Raw genomic sequence first — 16,253 nt, forward strand, 5'->3', positions numbered from 1 at the left:
CTCCCTGCTCCAACACACAGTGGCCTATGGCTCCTAAAGAGCTGCTTGAAATAGCAGAGCTCACTTCCAGCCAACTTTTAGTCTAAGCTGAAAGCTGGAACAGAAATAAGGAGGAGAGTATTTCTCAGTTAGACTTTTTCTTTTTTGAGACAGAGTTTGACTTTTTTTCCTCAGGCTAGAGTGCCTGGCTGGTGTCAGCCTCACTCATACCAACCTCAAACTGCTGGGCTCAATGATCCTCCTGCCTCAGCCTCCCAAGAACCTAGGACTACAGGCACCTGCCACCATGCCCAGCTAATTTTTTTATTTTTATTTTTTATCATTTGGGATTCATTGAGGGTACAAAGAATTATGTTACACTGACTGCATTTGTTAGGAATTTTTTTTTTCTATTTTTAGTAGAAATGGGTCTCATTTGTTCAGGTTGGTCTTGAACTCTTAAACTAAAGGGATCCTCCTGCTAGCATTATAGGCGTAAGCCAACTGCTTTTGGAGTAATAAGACACAGGCAGGGAGCTTCTCCCTGACTGGACTGATGGAACTGACACAATGCTAGTGGGATATATTCTAGACACAGCACGGTTGAAAATGCAGTTACAGCTTTTTTTTTCTTCCCAGAAATGCATAAAAACTCATCTTGACTTTTATTAAATATAAATTTGTTTTACATCCTGCAATCTGATTAAGTTTGCAAGGGAAGTGTCTTGGTATGGAAAAGAAAATTGAATAATTCTTATAAGTACATTATTAAAAATCTACTTTAAAGGCACTATGCAAATAAAAGTCCTGTCCTGAGATGTGGGAAATGGAGCTTCTGAACATCAGCAGCTAATAACAGGTCATGTTCTCTGCTAACGGTGGTGTTCTCCAGAGCATCATCTCATTTATTCTCTAATTCCTCGAAGGGTCTGTTTATCTGAGCTATCCAGTATGGTAGCCACTAGCCACATGAGGCAAGCCCAAATTGATTTTTTTTTAATTTAAAAAATATTTTTATTTTATTAAATTGTTGGGGGTTTTGTTTGTTGGTTTGTTTGTTTATTTAAGAGATGAAGTCTCCTTATCTTGCCCAGGCTAGACTCAACCTCCTGGGCTCAAGAAAGCCTCCCACCTCAGCCTCCCCAGTAGCTGTGACTGAATACAGGTGCATACCACCAGGCCTTAATTTTTATCATTCTTTTTAAAATTTCTTTCTATTTTTCAGAGTTGGCCCAAATCAAGATATGTGCTGGAAACACTGGAATTCAAAGATTTAGTATGCAAAAAGAGAATGTAAAATATCTCATTAACAATTTTTTAATAATGATTGTGTGTTGAAATGATATTACTGTAGGTATGTTATTAATATTATTCCTACTTGTTTCTTTTTCTTCCTGCTACAACATCATCATTCTGCTTTCCTTTTTTTTTTTTGCAACAGAGTCTCACTGTGTCTCCTTTGGTAGAGTGCCATGGTGTCACAGTTCACAGCAACCTCAAACTCTTGGGCCCTAGTGTATCTCTTGCCTCAGCCTCCCAAGTAGCTGGGGTTACAGGCACTTTCCACAATGCCCAGTAATTTTTGTTGGTGTTGTTACAGTTATTGTTGTTTAGCCGGCTTAGGCCAGGTTTGAACCCGTCAGCTTCAGTGTATGTGGCCTGTGGCCGGCGTCCTAACCACTGATCTATGGGCACCAAGTGTTTTGTTTTTTTTTTGAGAAAGTATCACACTCTATCGCCCCAGCTAGAGTGCAGTGGTGTCATCACAGCTCACTGAAACCTTAAACTCCTGCATCAAGCCATCCTCCTGCCTTAGACTCCCAAGAAGCTAGGACTACAGGTGTGGCTAATTTTTCTATTTTAGTACACACAGGGTCTCGCTCTTGCTCAGGCTGGTCTCAAACTCCCGAGCTCAAGCAATCCTCCCACCTCGACCTCCCACAGTGCTAGGATTACAGGCCTGAGCCACTGCACCTGGACTCATGTTCCATTAACTTGTTATAAAGTTGACTTTGGAAATGATGGAACTTAAACAGTCTTTTCGCTTAATATTCAGATACCTGACTCAATTAGCAGGCAAAATTTCACCTATGCAACCTTGCCTCATGTTTCCAAGTGCACAGCTGACTTTTAAAACTTCACAGTATTAGTAAATTTACCACCTGCTAATTACAATAATTACATTCTACCCAGAATGCAATTAACTGTGAAGATTCTTCTTCACTTTTGCTATCCTGTTCATTTTTGCACCATGAGAGAAACATCTGTGGATAAAGCTATAAAAATGATAAGTATTTATACGATAAATCATTACATGTCAGGTGCAGTAAACACAGACAGTAAATGGTGTCAAGAGAAATCCAAAGGAACTTAGTAACTGTTCTTAACATTTGAGTCACTGGGCAGTTTCTGCACAACTTTCAATTCCATTTTATTTCTAAGCAAAAAAAAGCTAACATATGGAAACTACTTTATGGCTTTTAAAGCTATGGGGTATTATGTAGCCAGTAAGATATTTTACATCAGAATGGAAAAAAATATTAGGTATTTTTCCTCCAAATTTCAAACAGAGAAATGTCCTTAAAATACAGAGCACATTGGAGAAAATCTCCGAAGTATTGAAGGCCTTGGAAAAAAATTTGCAAATGAATTATCTGTTAAAACAAAAACTTAAAACAAAATAATTTTTCCCTGTATTTAAGTGTTTTTATTATAACACATGGCAATACTTCTCATACATTTCCCCACTCTAGAGATATAATTGAACGACATACAGACTGCAGAATCACTGGGGAGGATGGCGGCATTAGTCAGATCCTCAAAAAATGCCTCCATTATTAAATGAAGCAGGCACAGGGATTAAAAACCACAGAGAAACATATCCAAGGCTTAACAAACTGCCTGGAGTCCCTGGTACTACCTGGAATACGCAAGATTGTGCTGCTGTACCTACCTAACAACCTCGGCACCTTACAGAAACAAAAGTTTACCATGCATGTGACATGTCCACCTTGGGGCCCTGCACCTTATCCTTCTGACCAAGGACATGGCTCCTCATCTCTAGAATGTGAGTCATTGCTGAAAAAGGGATGAGGATGATGGGGAGTCACACACTAGATCTCCAATTCACTTGTCACTCCTACTCCCGTTTAGTCAAAACAAGTCTCGTGACCATACTTAATTTCAAGGGTGTGAAGAAATACAATCCTTACAATTCTGCTAATTGTATGGAGGGAAAGAACTGGGTAAATTGGGAAGTGGTAGTCATGCCCTAACTCATCTATCTTTGAGTTTCTTGTTAGATGAGAACAGAGCTTTTCTTATAGTTTTGGAGCGGATACAGTGAAAAGGGAACTCTTACACACTGTTGGTGGGAATGTAAATTAATACAACCTCTACAGAAAACAGGTGGGGAATGTAAATTAATACGACCTCTATAGAAAACAATATGGAGATTCTTCAATGAACTAAAAGTAGAGCTACCATTCAATTCAACTACCCCACTACTGGTTATCAAATCAAGGAAAAAGAAGTCATTATATCAAAAAGACAGCGCACTAGAATGTTTACCATAGCACATTCACAATTGCAAAAATAATGGAATCACTATTGCCCATCAATTGATGAGTAGATAAAGAAAATAGAGTACTACTCAGCCATTAAAGGAAAGAAATAATGTCTTTTGCAGCAACTTGGGTGGATCACCAACTTAGGACACCATTATCCTAATTGAAGTATCTTAGGAATGGAAAATCCCCAAATACTACATATTCTCTCACAAGTAGGAGCTACAAATCAGTGTTTTCAACATTTAAAAAAATGTCAGCAATAGTGGTTAAGTGTACCATTTTAAGAATATAATTCTATCTCTGTTTATAATACACAATGATGTATAGTAAAAGATAATTAAGAAAAGAAAACACATTTGTCAATTCATATGGCTACAAATTATTTGGACCTAACACTAAAAGTGAGATGCATAGAAAGGAAAGCAGAGCTGCTGCATTGGCTATATGGCCATTTAAGCAGAAATACGAGGCCTCAATGTTCAAGAGACTTTTTTTTTTTTTTTTTTGAGACAGAGTCTTATTTTGTCACCCTCAGTAGAGTGTCATGCTGTCATCATAGCTCACAGCAACCTCAAACTCCTGAGATCCTCTTGTCTCAGCCTCCCAAGTAGCTGGGACTAGAGGCACCTGCCACAACACCTGCTATTTTTAGAGATGGGGTCTTGTTCTTGCTCAGGTTGGTCTCGAATTCCTGAGCTCAGGCAATACAATCCCCTTGGCCTCCCAGAGTGCTAGGATTACAGGTGTGAGCCGCTATGCCGGCTGGACATTTTTTAGACATTTTTTAAACATTACATAATACCCCAGGAATAGAGACAGGTCTGGGAACACAGTCTAAGAAGTCTTTCTTAGCAGTGGAGCACGAGGAACCAAGGTATACTGACAAGTGGTGCTCTAGCATTGCTGACATCTCAGGTTTTGAAGCCAAAGAAAATATAGTGTAAGCGTAGCTAAACTGGCCTAGGAGTGCGGTGGGTGGAACATCAGGGAGAAGAGGTCCGTGACCTCTGCTCAGACTCACACAAGCTCTTCAGCTGCCTAGGTTCTCTGCAGAAGCCAATGTGACAAGGCTAAAAAAAAAAAAAAAAAAATCCACCTCCTTCACTGAAATGGTCTATCTTCAATTCTTTCATAAATTACCTTCCACTGAAACCACCCCACACATTGATGAAGGGGTGCAAGGTTAGAGCTAGAGCAAGGGCCCCAAAGCTCTGTGGAGGAACAGGCTAAAATATTGATAATAATCAAACTCTATGAAGGAGCAGGCTTAGCTAAAATAGTGGTAATAATCAACCACTGTCCCCCTCACTTGCTTGATAATAGTCACTGTCTCCTTGTTAGTTTCCCCGTAACTGCTGCTCTACAGTGCACAGTTGTGAAGATTCTTCACTTTTCTCCTTAGAAAACACTACCTGTTCAGAACCTAGGGGTAGTTTTTGAGATATCTTTCAGGTTCTGCATTCCAGTGGGTTGACTGACCCACCCAGGCCAAGGAACTGACTCAACTGGTCTTGGACCCCATTCCACCACCACCCACCAAGGAACTGCATTCCAGTGGATCAGTTGACCCACCCAGAAAGCCACCCACACCAAAGGACTGCTGATTCTGCCCCAAACCAGCCAATTAGCAGATCTTGATTGCCTAACCTGCTGCCCATCTAACTGTCATTAAAAACCCTGTCCCTCTAATTCTCAGGGAAGCTGATTTGAGAAATTGCTGGCATCTTCCCACATAGTGCTATATGGAATAAACTCTTTCTCTGCTGTAAACCTTGCTGTCCCTGGATATTGGATTTTTCTTGGGCAACAGGGCCAGCAAAGGAAAAGCATCAACATAAACAAAACAAAACAAAGCAAAAGAAATGAAAATTCCTTCCCCTCCCTTTTTCCTCCAACCAGCCAATCCCACTTCCCTGCCTTTGAATACAAGGCCAGATTCCTGCTTCTTGCCTGCATTAACATTTTCCATCTCTGCAGCACATAAAGTAATTTTTTTCTATATCATGAAAATAATATGTCCAGTCAAGAAATTTTAAAAGGTGGCAGAGTTACCCAAGTGTGTCTTCATCCAAACATTTTTAATGTTCAGAAATCTTAAAAGACGTTAAAAAGCAGCTATTTCTATTTCAAGTGGAGATTGGAAACAAGCAATCAATCTGAAAAGGTAAAATAAAATTCTTTGAGATAAATTTAGTGTATGGGAGGCCCCCATCTTCCTAGTATTTGTACATTTGCTTAATCTCTATTGAGAGTGGTTAGCTGGTTAGCGTAATATTCTGGTGTAAATTTCCTCCCATCTTTTTAAGCTCTTGGCTTTACAGAACATGGAGCAGTTTGCAGCTCTATTTGTAAAGAGGGAAAAGTAAATCCTTACCAATTAGATTTGTTTGCCAGGAAAAATGTCTTTTCAGATGTAAATGATGGCTACTTTAAAAGCTCTTTTTAGCCCAATTTGTCAGGAAGGTCAAAACTAAATTCTATTCACATTCACTATTAATCCTGGTACATTCATTTCCTGATTCTTTTTGAAACAAAACCCCCAGTCTGGCTCACACCTGTAATCCTAGTACTCTGGGAGACCAAGTTGGGTGTATCACTTGAGTTCAGGAATTGGCGACCAGCCTGAGCAAGAGCAGACCGAGACCCCAGTCTCTAAAAGTAACCGCAGGTGTGGCAGATACCCGTACTCCCAGATACGTGGGAGGCTATAGAAAGAAAATCACTTGAGCCCGAGAGTTCAAGGTTGCTGTGAGCCCTGATGCCATGGCACTCTACCAAGGATGACAAAGTGAGACTCTGTCTCAAAAAAAAAAAAAAAAAAAGCAAAGCAAACAAAATTCCCTGTCTGGGCTACAGGAGGGTTCATCCTAGGATTCAGGTGTGTCTAGGGAACTACCCTGTTTCCCCAAAAATAAGACATCCTCCGAAAATAAGACCTACTTACAGGAAAGATAAGACGTCCCCTGAAAATAAGACCTAGCGCATCTTTGGGAGCACACCTTAAAATAAGACACTGTCTTATTTTTGGGGAAACAGGGTAGGAAGGATAGTCAAGAAGAGCATGGTTCTACAAAGGACTTAGGCATTTTGAGAAGGAATGGAAAGTGTGGGTGTACCAACTGGTTCAAAGATGATGTGTCAACAAAAGAAAGGAGCTTCCCATTAGCCCTGCTCAGGGAGGAATCTCTAAGACCTGCCAGGGGCCTTCAGCCTGGAGCTCCCCACAGCCACTTCTGGATTTGGGGTTGCACCTTCTAGATCAGCAGTGGGGGAAGGCCAATGTGGAGTTATGTATCTATGAATGTGAGTTCTTTCCTCTCTACACCCTTGAGACTGGAGTCGACCTAACTCTTACAAGAGCAGTAAAAACTTTCTGTAGCCTTAAGAACATCAAGAAAACAAGATGGGCTAGGTGGTAGCTCATGCCTGTAATCTTAGCACTCTGGGGGGCTGACGTTGGAGGATTGCTTGAGCTCAGGAGATGGAGACCAGCCTGACCAAGATTGAGACCCCATCTTTACTAAAATTTGAAAAGTTAGCCCGGCACCGTGGTGGGTGCCTATAGTCCCAGCTACTTGGGAAACTGAGGTAGGAGGATCGCTTGAACCCAAGAGTTAAAGTTGCTATGAGTTAGGCTGATGTCACAACACTCTAACCTGGGCAGCAGAATGAGACTCTGTCCCACCCCCAACCCCTCCAAAAAGAAAAAAAAAAACACAAAATGCACTTAAAGAGGAAAAGAAATTATTCAAAGGCTGAGAACTTAAGGGTTTTTCCAGGTTCTTTGATGGCTATAATAAACAAAAAAGGACATCAAATGAACAATAATTTTTTTAGAAGCCCTCTTGTGCAAATAGCGTTCATATTATGGATGCAAAACATACATTTTCTTGGTTCTTGACTACACCTTAAATTTTAAAAAGGTATCTTATTTTGTTTTAATGATTTCAAACACTATTATTTATTATCCCTTAATCAATCAATCAAATAATCAGAATGTTTAAAAATTCATTCTTACTTTCATCTGGACAAGCTTGATTTCATCAAATCTTCTATCAGCAAGAGATTTCCTTGGCTGGCCTCTTCGATGTCCAAATTTCCACTTGTTTCTCATCACTTGTTCATCATCTTCTATGGGTCTTCGAACATATTTAAAGCGATCTTTAAGGGCTCGTTTCCATAAAATCTGTGTAAAATAAAATAGGCCAGTTAATCTAACACCTACACAATAAAATCTTAATTTGTCCATCACCCAAGGTTTGAAATTATTTTCACATTGCAATAATAAAAATATATCCATCCTTCCATTTATCCTTACAATAATCTTGTGACATTGCTATAAAAATATATAAATCCTAATTTATAGCTAAGGAAACAAAAGTTAGAGAAATAAAAAAAGAATTCCCATTGTCATATAGTTATTGAGTAAATATATTGGTTCCTACCTCAGGATTTTCTAACTATCAAAAATGGATACCTTCCATCATTCTCTACTGTTTCCACCACCCATTCCATTTTTCTAGTGGGTTCTAAAAAAGACCTCATACTGGCTTATGAATTGATGCATTCAATTGATGCATTCAATATGAGAAAAAAAAATTTTTTTTCTCATATTTTGAATACTTTTGGGTGAGTACTACTGGCATTCACTCCCCAAATATTTGTGGCGCGTCTATGTTTCAAACACAAAGAGGGAGGGGAAAGGGTGCAGGTCGACCTTGCTTTTAGTCAAGCAGAGGGATAAATAATTTCTATATTGGGCCAAAATGTTATCATAGAAGAAGACACAGCATTGGCTTACAGAGTGGGAGGATCACAGAAGCCTTCCTGCAGGAAGTGTGTCTAAACTGGGGCCTGGGTCTTAGGGTTAGGTAACTGTATGAGAGGAAGACGGGCTGTGGGTGGACTGAAGTTCCAAGAGGATGAAGTAGCATGGGCAGTGAAGTAGGGAGAGCTGATGCCCTCTGGAGCACTCCAAGAGTTGTGCGTGCCTGGGGCAGAAAGCAGGATGCAGGGGTGACAGAGGATGGGGGAGAAAAGCAGAGGGAGAGAAGCCAGCCCAGTCCCCAAGGACCACGGTGATCTCATTACGGAGCTTCCACATAATCCTGAACCAGGTCTTCTCAAATCCACGTCTGTGGATAGGCTGCATCATAATCTCTTAGGGAACTTTTGCCTTTGGCCCTTTAAAGCAATGGCTTTCAACATTTAGCCTTAATCATAATTCTCTGAGGACTTAGACCACAGCTGCTGAGCCTCCCCTCAGACTCTCTGATGGGTCATGGGTGGGCTGAGAATTTTCATTTCTGATAGAATCTGCAAGCGAGGCTGATGCCACTGGTCCAGACTCTAAGGCTCTGGTTCAGTGGACCTGAATGGAGCCCAGATGTCTGTGTTTTTTGAAAATGTATGGATTATTTATCTGCAGAGCCAGGTTAGGAAGTCTTCCTAGGCCATTTGGAGTCAGGAGGATGAATAGTCAGATTTGGGCTCTAGAAGAATCTGGCATGTGGACTGTCTGGGCAATCAGAGACCTGGCTAACAGCTCAGGAACACACCCGGGCTCCTTCCTCGACTCTCCCTTCTGCTGGGCCTTCTGTTTGGGCCTGGAAAACTCTATCCCTCTCCTCCCCTACCCAGCTGGTGCCTAGTTAACTATCCTCCACGCTTCACAGAACCCCCTCTGGCCTTTCCAACAGCTCATCTCCCTGAGTTACTAGTTCTCACCTTTGTCTGTCAGCACTTACCACACTGGTAATTTACTCTCAACCTTGTGATGATTTTTGTTTGGTTCTGTTATTTTCCTTTTTATTTTTCCTTAAACTATAAAATGGAAAGGTAAAATCTGTCCTGACCAGTGCACCAGGTTTTGGGAAGACTCAAATGAGTAGCTACTTGTGGGAGATATTTGTAAACTAGAGTGCTGTTCATAAAACCCTCCAACAGCCCCTGATAAGGCAGCAGCAGGGGGAGGTTGGGGGTTGGCCTCAGCTCTGATTAAGTGCCTGGGTGTGCATGACTCAGAGCTGCTTCCTCACCTCCCACAGGCTTGTGAGCCTGGACTTTGCTATCACTGTTTTACAACAGCTCAGGAAAAACTGGTGGCTCACATTTTTCTTAGCCCCTAAATATGAACTAGTGAAAACACATTTTTCCCTTCATGCTTCCTACAACTCTGAAAGGCCTCTAAGCCTGCTGAACCTGGTGGGAGGCATTACAGCTATCAACTGCTAGGACATTTTCAAATTGCCAATTTCTTTTTCCCAGCCTCTCCTGTCTCTCTTCGTCAACTGTCTGATAGGAACAGAAAAAGGACAAATCAAATACCATTTTCTACATGAGCATTCAATCAGTGAGTATTTACTGAGCGTCTGCTGTATGCCTGACATTCTGAATTACTTATAAAGACGCCTCAGGTAGGCAGACTTAGTAGAAAATATTTGTGTTATAGAATAAGCATCCCTCTTCTCCCTATGTTTCCAGCTAACGGGGCTGTGGAAAGGTCCACATGGATACAGCTTTCCTCCAATCACTCTGAAATGGAGAATGGGCCCTGAAATTATGAGCCTCCTGCAGTGACATGTGAAACACTCCACAGCATCACCAGAGATCTTTGTCCAGTATTTAAAACCCAATACAATTCTTAGGAAGCAGACAAAGGCAGAATGTGGGCCCTCTTACACGGCAACTGCACTAGACTTGTCCAAAAAGCAAATATCAGAAAAACAAAAAACACTGGGGAGATACTGTCTAGACAAAAAGAATGTAAAGAGACATAATAACTAAATGAAATGCATAATACTCAATTCAATTTTATAGCAAAAAATCAATTTTAAAAACATTTTTGAATAATTGAAGAAATGTGAGTATAAAAATGGTATCATGGTTATACAGAAGATTGTCCTTATCTTTACGAGATATATGCTGAGGTAGTTAGGGAAGACATCTGCATCTTACTTTCAAAAGCCAAAACAAATAAATATGAGAGAAGAAAAATCGAAGTGGTAAAATGTCAATACCTAGTGAATGCAGATTAGTGATTCTCAACTGGAGACGTGGTGTTGTCCTTCCCCTCCCAGGAGACAGTGGTGATGTTTGGGGACATGTTTAGCTGTCACACTGAGGTGGATGGGGGTGCTACTCATACCTGGTAGGGCCCAGGATGCTGCTAAATGTCCTAGAATGCACAGGACAGCCCTACCAGAAAGAATCATCTAGCCATAGATGTAAGTAGTACAAATGTGGAGAAACCTGGATCCGGGTGAAAGGTATTTGGGCATCATTGTAGCATTCTTTCAACTTTTGTGTTGATCTGAAATTTTTCAAAACAAAAAGTTGAAAGGAAAATTTTCCCCCCAAATAGCCAAAATGCACTTCCTATCTCTATCTCTCTGTCACACACACACACACGTCCTCTGAAATTTTATACATCTTCCACTGTGGCATCACAACACACAAACTTACACAACCTGCAGGGAGAATCTGAGTAAATATCTACCCAGGCCCCAGAGTTTCCCTTCTCACTGTAAGGTACAAATATAAGCCATAACTTGCTAAGCAATTTTGTGTTTCTTTATTGTTGAACCATCTTTAGCTAAGGCCACTGGGAAGAGATGTGGGTAAAATGCACACAAGAGCAAAGAAAGCATCATTTACTACTTTGTATGTCACCTTGAAAACCATAAAATGGAAGATTAAAATGTAATTGCATAGATACGGATTTGCTTATATGTGCATATATGTAAAAATTCTCTAGAAGGAAACTTTAATAACATTGGTTACTTCTGGGGAGGAAACTTAGGCATTGGGAGAGCAGGGGTTGGTGGAGACTTTTGCATTTCATACCCCGGTGGCAACTTTTGCATCTTGAGCTATATGAATATGGAGAATTCTTACAGTTTCATGCCTTAGATTTCAGTCTGTTATCCATCATGAATTAAATTTGTCCCTGGTGGGGATCCTGTTTTAATCTTCTGTACTGAAGTACTATTTTTTTTCTTTTTTTTGTAGAGACAGTTTTACACTGTTGCCCTCGGTAGAGTGCCGTGGAGTCACACAGCTCACAGCAACCTCCAACTCCTGGGCCCAGGTGATTCTCATGCCTAAGCCTCCCTAGTAGCTGGGAATACAGGCGCCGGCCACAACGCCCGGCTATTTTTTTGTTGCAGTTTGGCCAGCGCTGGGTTTGAACCTGCCACCCTTGGTATATGGGGCCGGTGCCCTACCCACTGAGCCACAGGCACTGCCCAATGAAGTAATATTTAAGTACTTCAAATATTAAACTTAAATTATTTTTGTTTATTCATTTATATATTTTTTTCTAGAGACAAGGTCTTGCTATGTTGCCCATGTCTTAAACTCCTGACCTCAAGCAATCCTCCTGTCTCAGCTTCCCAAAGTACTGGGATTGCAGGGGTGAGACACTGCACCCAGCCAAATTATTATTTTATTTTTATTTCAGAATAGTATGAAGGCATTCATGTTTTGGTTACATCACTGCTTTCGTACAGTTTGAGTCAAAGTTATAAGTGTGCTCCTCACCCAGATATGAAACATTATACCTGTTAAGTGTGAATCTACCCCTCCCCTCTCACCCCTCCCACTTGCTTGCTTTCCGTTGAGTTTTTTGCTACCAAATATGCAGATGGGTGTTGATTGATTAGTTCCAATTTAATAGTGAGTACATTGTTTTTCCATTGTTGCAAATCTTCACTTGCAAGAATGGTCTCCAGTTCTACCCAGGTTGTTACAAAAATGATTAGTTCACCATATATGTGTGTGTGTGTGTGTGTGTGTCTGTGTATACTAGAGAACATATATATATATATATATATACGTAGAATATATATACTATATATGTAGTCCCACGCTGTTGCCCTGGATAGAGTGCTATGGAGTCATTGTAGCTCACAGCAACCTCGAACTCCTAAGCTCAAGCACTCCTCTTGTTTCAGCTTCCTGAGTAGCTGAGATGACAGGTGCCTGCCACAATACCTGCCTAGTTTTTATTTTTAGTAGAAACAGAGTCTTACTCTTTCTCAGGCTGGTCTTGAACTCAAGCAAACCACCTACCTCAGCCTCCCAGAGCACAAGGATTACAGGCTCAAGCTTCTGTGCCTAACCCCTGGGATTTTTTGATAAAAGCTATTCTCACTGGAGCCAGGTGATACCTCACTGTAATTTTGATTTGCATTTCCCAATGATTAGAGACATTGAGCATTCTTTCATATGTTTATTGGCCATTAGTCTATCTCCTTTTACAAAGCTTCTGTTCATGTCTTTTGCCCATTTTTTTATGGGGTTGTTTGATTTTTTTCTTGTTGCTTTGCTTGAGTTCCTTTTAGATTCTTGTAACCTGCTGTACATCTTTATTGGATATATAGCATGCAAATATTTTCTTCCACTCTGTAGGTTGTCTATTCACTTTATAGACTGTGAATAGACACAATCTTGGCTGCGCAGAAACCTTTTAATTTAATCAGGCCCTATTTTAAAATTTTTGTTGTTGCTGTGATTGCCTTTGGGGTCTTCTTCATAAATTCTTTGCCTAGGCCAATTTCTATAAGGGTTCCAACATTTTCTTCTAGAATTCATATAATTTCATGCCTTGGGTTTATGTGTTATCCATCATGAATTGCATTTGTGAGTGGTGAACAGTGAGGATCCTGTTTCAATCTTCTACATGTGTCTATCCAATTTTCCCAGCACCATTTATTGAATAGGAATTCTTTTCTCCAGTGTGTGTTATTGTCTGTTTTGTCAATGATCAGAGGGGAATGTGAGTATGGTTTTATATCTGGATTTTCTGTTCTGATCCACTGGTCTATGTCTCTGGTCTTGTGAAGCCAAATTATTTTTTAAAACCTACGTTCTATGTATAGTTCTATGATTACTTGGTAGATATTATATCTCCACTGTAGAAAGAATTTTGGGGAATAGTTTTGTCAGCCATGCTGACATGATGGTCAGTGTTAAGACTCCAAGTTTGTTTGTTTTTATTATTGTCGCTTTCTTTTGTTTTGTTTTAGAGCAAATTTGGTTTACTTCATAGTGTGCTTCATATAAGCAGCATGTTTTAGAAAGCACATCATCCTAGCAGTAAGAATACCTGAATTCTAGAAGTCTTGGCTTCAATAGTTACTATTTCCAGACATGGCATGCAACATCTTCCCCAAGTCTCAGTCGTAAAAGAGAATCTTGACATCCCTGTACATTACAAAAATTCTGATACTTTGGCCATATGTAATGAACCTTTTCTTGACCATACCAAAAAGTAAGAAAGGATGGGAGGGAGGAAAAAGGGAGAGAAGGAGGAAGAAAACAGAGGCCTTAGATGTTATTACATTCACAGATATTGGCATTTATCCTTGGTTTTTAAAATTGAATCTAATTGCTTAAATTCTGTATCTTTAAGAAAGCAGAGCAAAAATATTTTCTCACAGATACCTGAGATGGTAAGGTATAAAAAAAAACTATCCTATTTAGATATGACTATCAATGTGTAGGTGTATGATGCAGAGAGAGATATAGAGAATAATAAACATCAATATGTATTATGTATACAGAGCTATAGTTCTCCATAATTTTTCTCAAATCATATAATGCCAGTGTCATAAACACTCAATTTTGTATTCTCATCTTAACTAATTTTAAGTGTGTATTTCCACAGTGTTAAGCATATCCACATTGCCATGCAATAAAGTCACAGTCTCTTAAATCAAAGAGACAGGCAGATCCAAAGAGCGAAGTTTGTATTGATCCCAATAGAAGGAATGGTTTCAACCCTGGCCGAACATTAGACTCATTTGGGGAACTTTTCCAGATGCCAGTAATAGGCCCCCTCCTCAAATCAATTAAATTAGCATCTCTGGGAATCCTAAAGTGTAGCCAGAGTTTAGAGCTACTACTCCAGAGCACCCTTAGAATCGGCTTTTATCAGGTCAACAGAGGCGATAGGACCTAGTCTGCCCTAAGGGTGGGGACCAAGGCCTCAAAGCCAGTTTATCCACTGGGTCTAAACAGAAGGCGAGAAACATTTGACAGATAACAGCTCTGACACAAGTGTGGTCACTTCCTTCCCTTTCTATGTGTCCTTCTCCTAAAGACCCTTCCTAGAGACTCATCATTACACCTGGGCTTCCTAATAGCTTCGAGGGAAGGACAGACAGATGATGGCAGAGAAAGACAAAGAGGACAAAGAAAGGACAGGGCACAGACAGAGAAGTTATTGAAAAGGGGAGAAAGAGAGGGAAGATGTGTAAAGCCAAGGAAGAAGCAGGCAGTGAGAGAAAGATAGAGACAGAGAAAGAAAAAATCAGAGAGAGCGTAAACTGAGACAAAGAAAGAATCAGAGAAATAGGCAAAAAGAAACAGACAAACCAAAATAGACTGAAAAAGGAAGACATTAAGAAAATAGGGGTGAAGCATAAAATCACTGGACAGTACGTATCTATACTTTTAAGATGAGCTGAGATTAACAAGATGGCACCATGTGGTCACTTACAAAGCCACAGCCGTCCTCGTCCAGGAAAGGGTGGGCCTGCAGCAGAGCATTAACCACATCATTGTACTGCTGGGTGGTGGGGTACCTGTGAACCGTACCAAAGAGGAATATATTTTCCTTCCTTTTAGACAAAACAAAATGACAATCAGAGTTTTCTTCAAATCTTTCTAGATAACAAAACAGACATTCAAATATTGGACAGTGTTGGACCTATAACCAATATGTCATCCCTAATCTGAAAAGAGTTAATCCCACATGAATTCTATTCTGAAAACAGACCCTCTCCCAAAGCAGAAAGTCTGTGCAGCTACTACTCACAGCGAGCCTTGCAGATACTTAGTCATGTCAGCCTGGAGAAGCTCAATCATCCTTATTCTCAGGCTGTGGTCGGGACGCTTCTGCTCTGCTAACATGCATCTGACATCATAGGGAAACTCTGGTAAAATATAGGACTTTGTCCACTGTAATGTTTTGCTCCTTGCTAGAACACGTTTCACATTTCTTCTGTAAAATGAAAACACGCAGAAAGTGAAATTCTATTCCAAATATATGACACTTTTTTTTTTTTTTTTGAGACAGAGTCTCACTCTGTCCCCCTGGGTAGAGTGTCCTGGGGTCATAGCTCACAGCAACCTCAAACTCTTGGTTTTGAGCAATCCTCTTGCCTCAGCCTCCCAAGTAGCTGGGTGCCCACCATGACGCCCAGCTAGTTTCTATTTTTAGTAGAGATGGGATCTTGCTCATCCTCAGGCTGGTCTCGAATTCCTGAGCTCAATCAATCCACCTGCCTTGGCCTCCCAGAGTGCTAAGATTACAGGTGTGAGTCACAGTGCCCAGCCTATATGCCACTTATTAATTCTCTACATCCTGAGAATTCATAAATAACTTTCTGAGACCTTAATACATGAAAGTCACGGAGGTGCCTTCCACCCATACATCTACCTGCAATGGTTGAAGGCTCATTAGGTGTCTCTGTCTCTTCATGTACACATAAATAATTGTAGTTCTAAAAAAAAAAAGCCATAATAAAATAGACTTTAAAATAAAGCCTGAAGTTGGAAAGAATCATAATCCATTTTTCTTGAAGAGGTAACATGTAATGCATAGCTCAAAACCAGACAAGACACCTAACCAAAAGAAAATAAGTTGCTATTCATCAAAGCAAATGAAGTGTACCATGAAGTCTTAGCAATTAAGACAAT

General features: G+C 40.3%; 1 protein-coding gene across 1 annotated transcript in view; it reads right to left on the reverse strand.

Moving 5' to 3' along the window:
- SAMD3 (sterile alpha motif domain containing 3) overlaps nt 1-16,253 on the reverse strand; it is a 40,306-nt gene that overhangs the window by 12,531 nt on the left and 11,522 nt on the right. The window contains exons 4-6 of the mRNA XM_053591664.1: nt 15,370-15,555; nt 15,052-15,136; nt 7,567-7,734 (exon numbers count right to left, since the gene is read on the reverse strand). Of these exons, the coding sequence (XP_053447639.1) occupies nt 7,567-7,734; nt 15,052-15,136; nt 15,370-15,555 (439 nt within the window). The remainder of the gene's footprint in view (nt 1-7,566; nt 7,735-15,051; nt 15,137-15,369; nt 15,556-16,253) is intronic.

The sequence above is a fragment of the Nycticebus coucang genome, chromosome 5, assembly GCF_027406575.1.
Source record: "Nycticebus coucang isolate mNycCou1 chromosome 5, mNycCou1.pri, whole genome shotgun sequence".
Taxonomy (NCBI): Eukaryota; Metazoa; Chordata; class Mammalia; order Primates; family Lorisidae; genus Nycticebus; species Nycticebus coucang.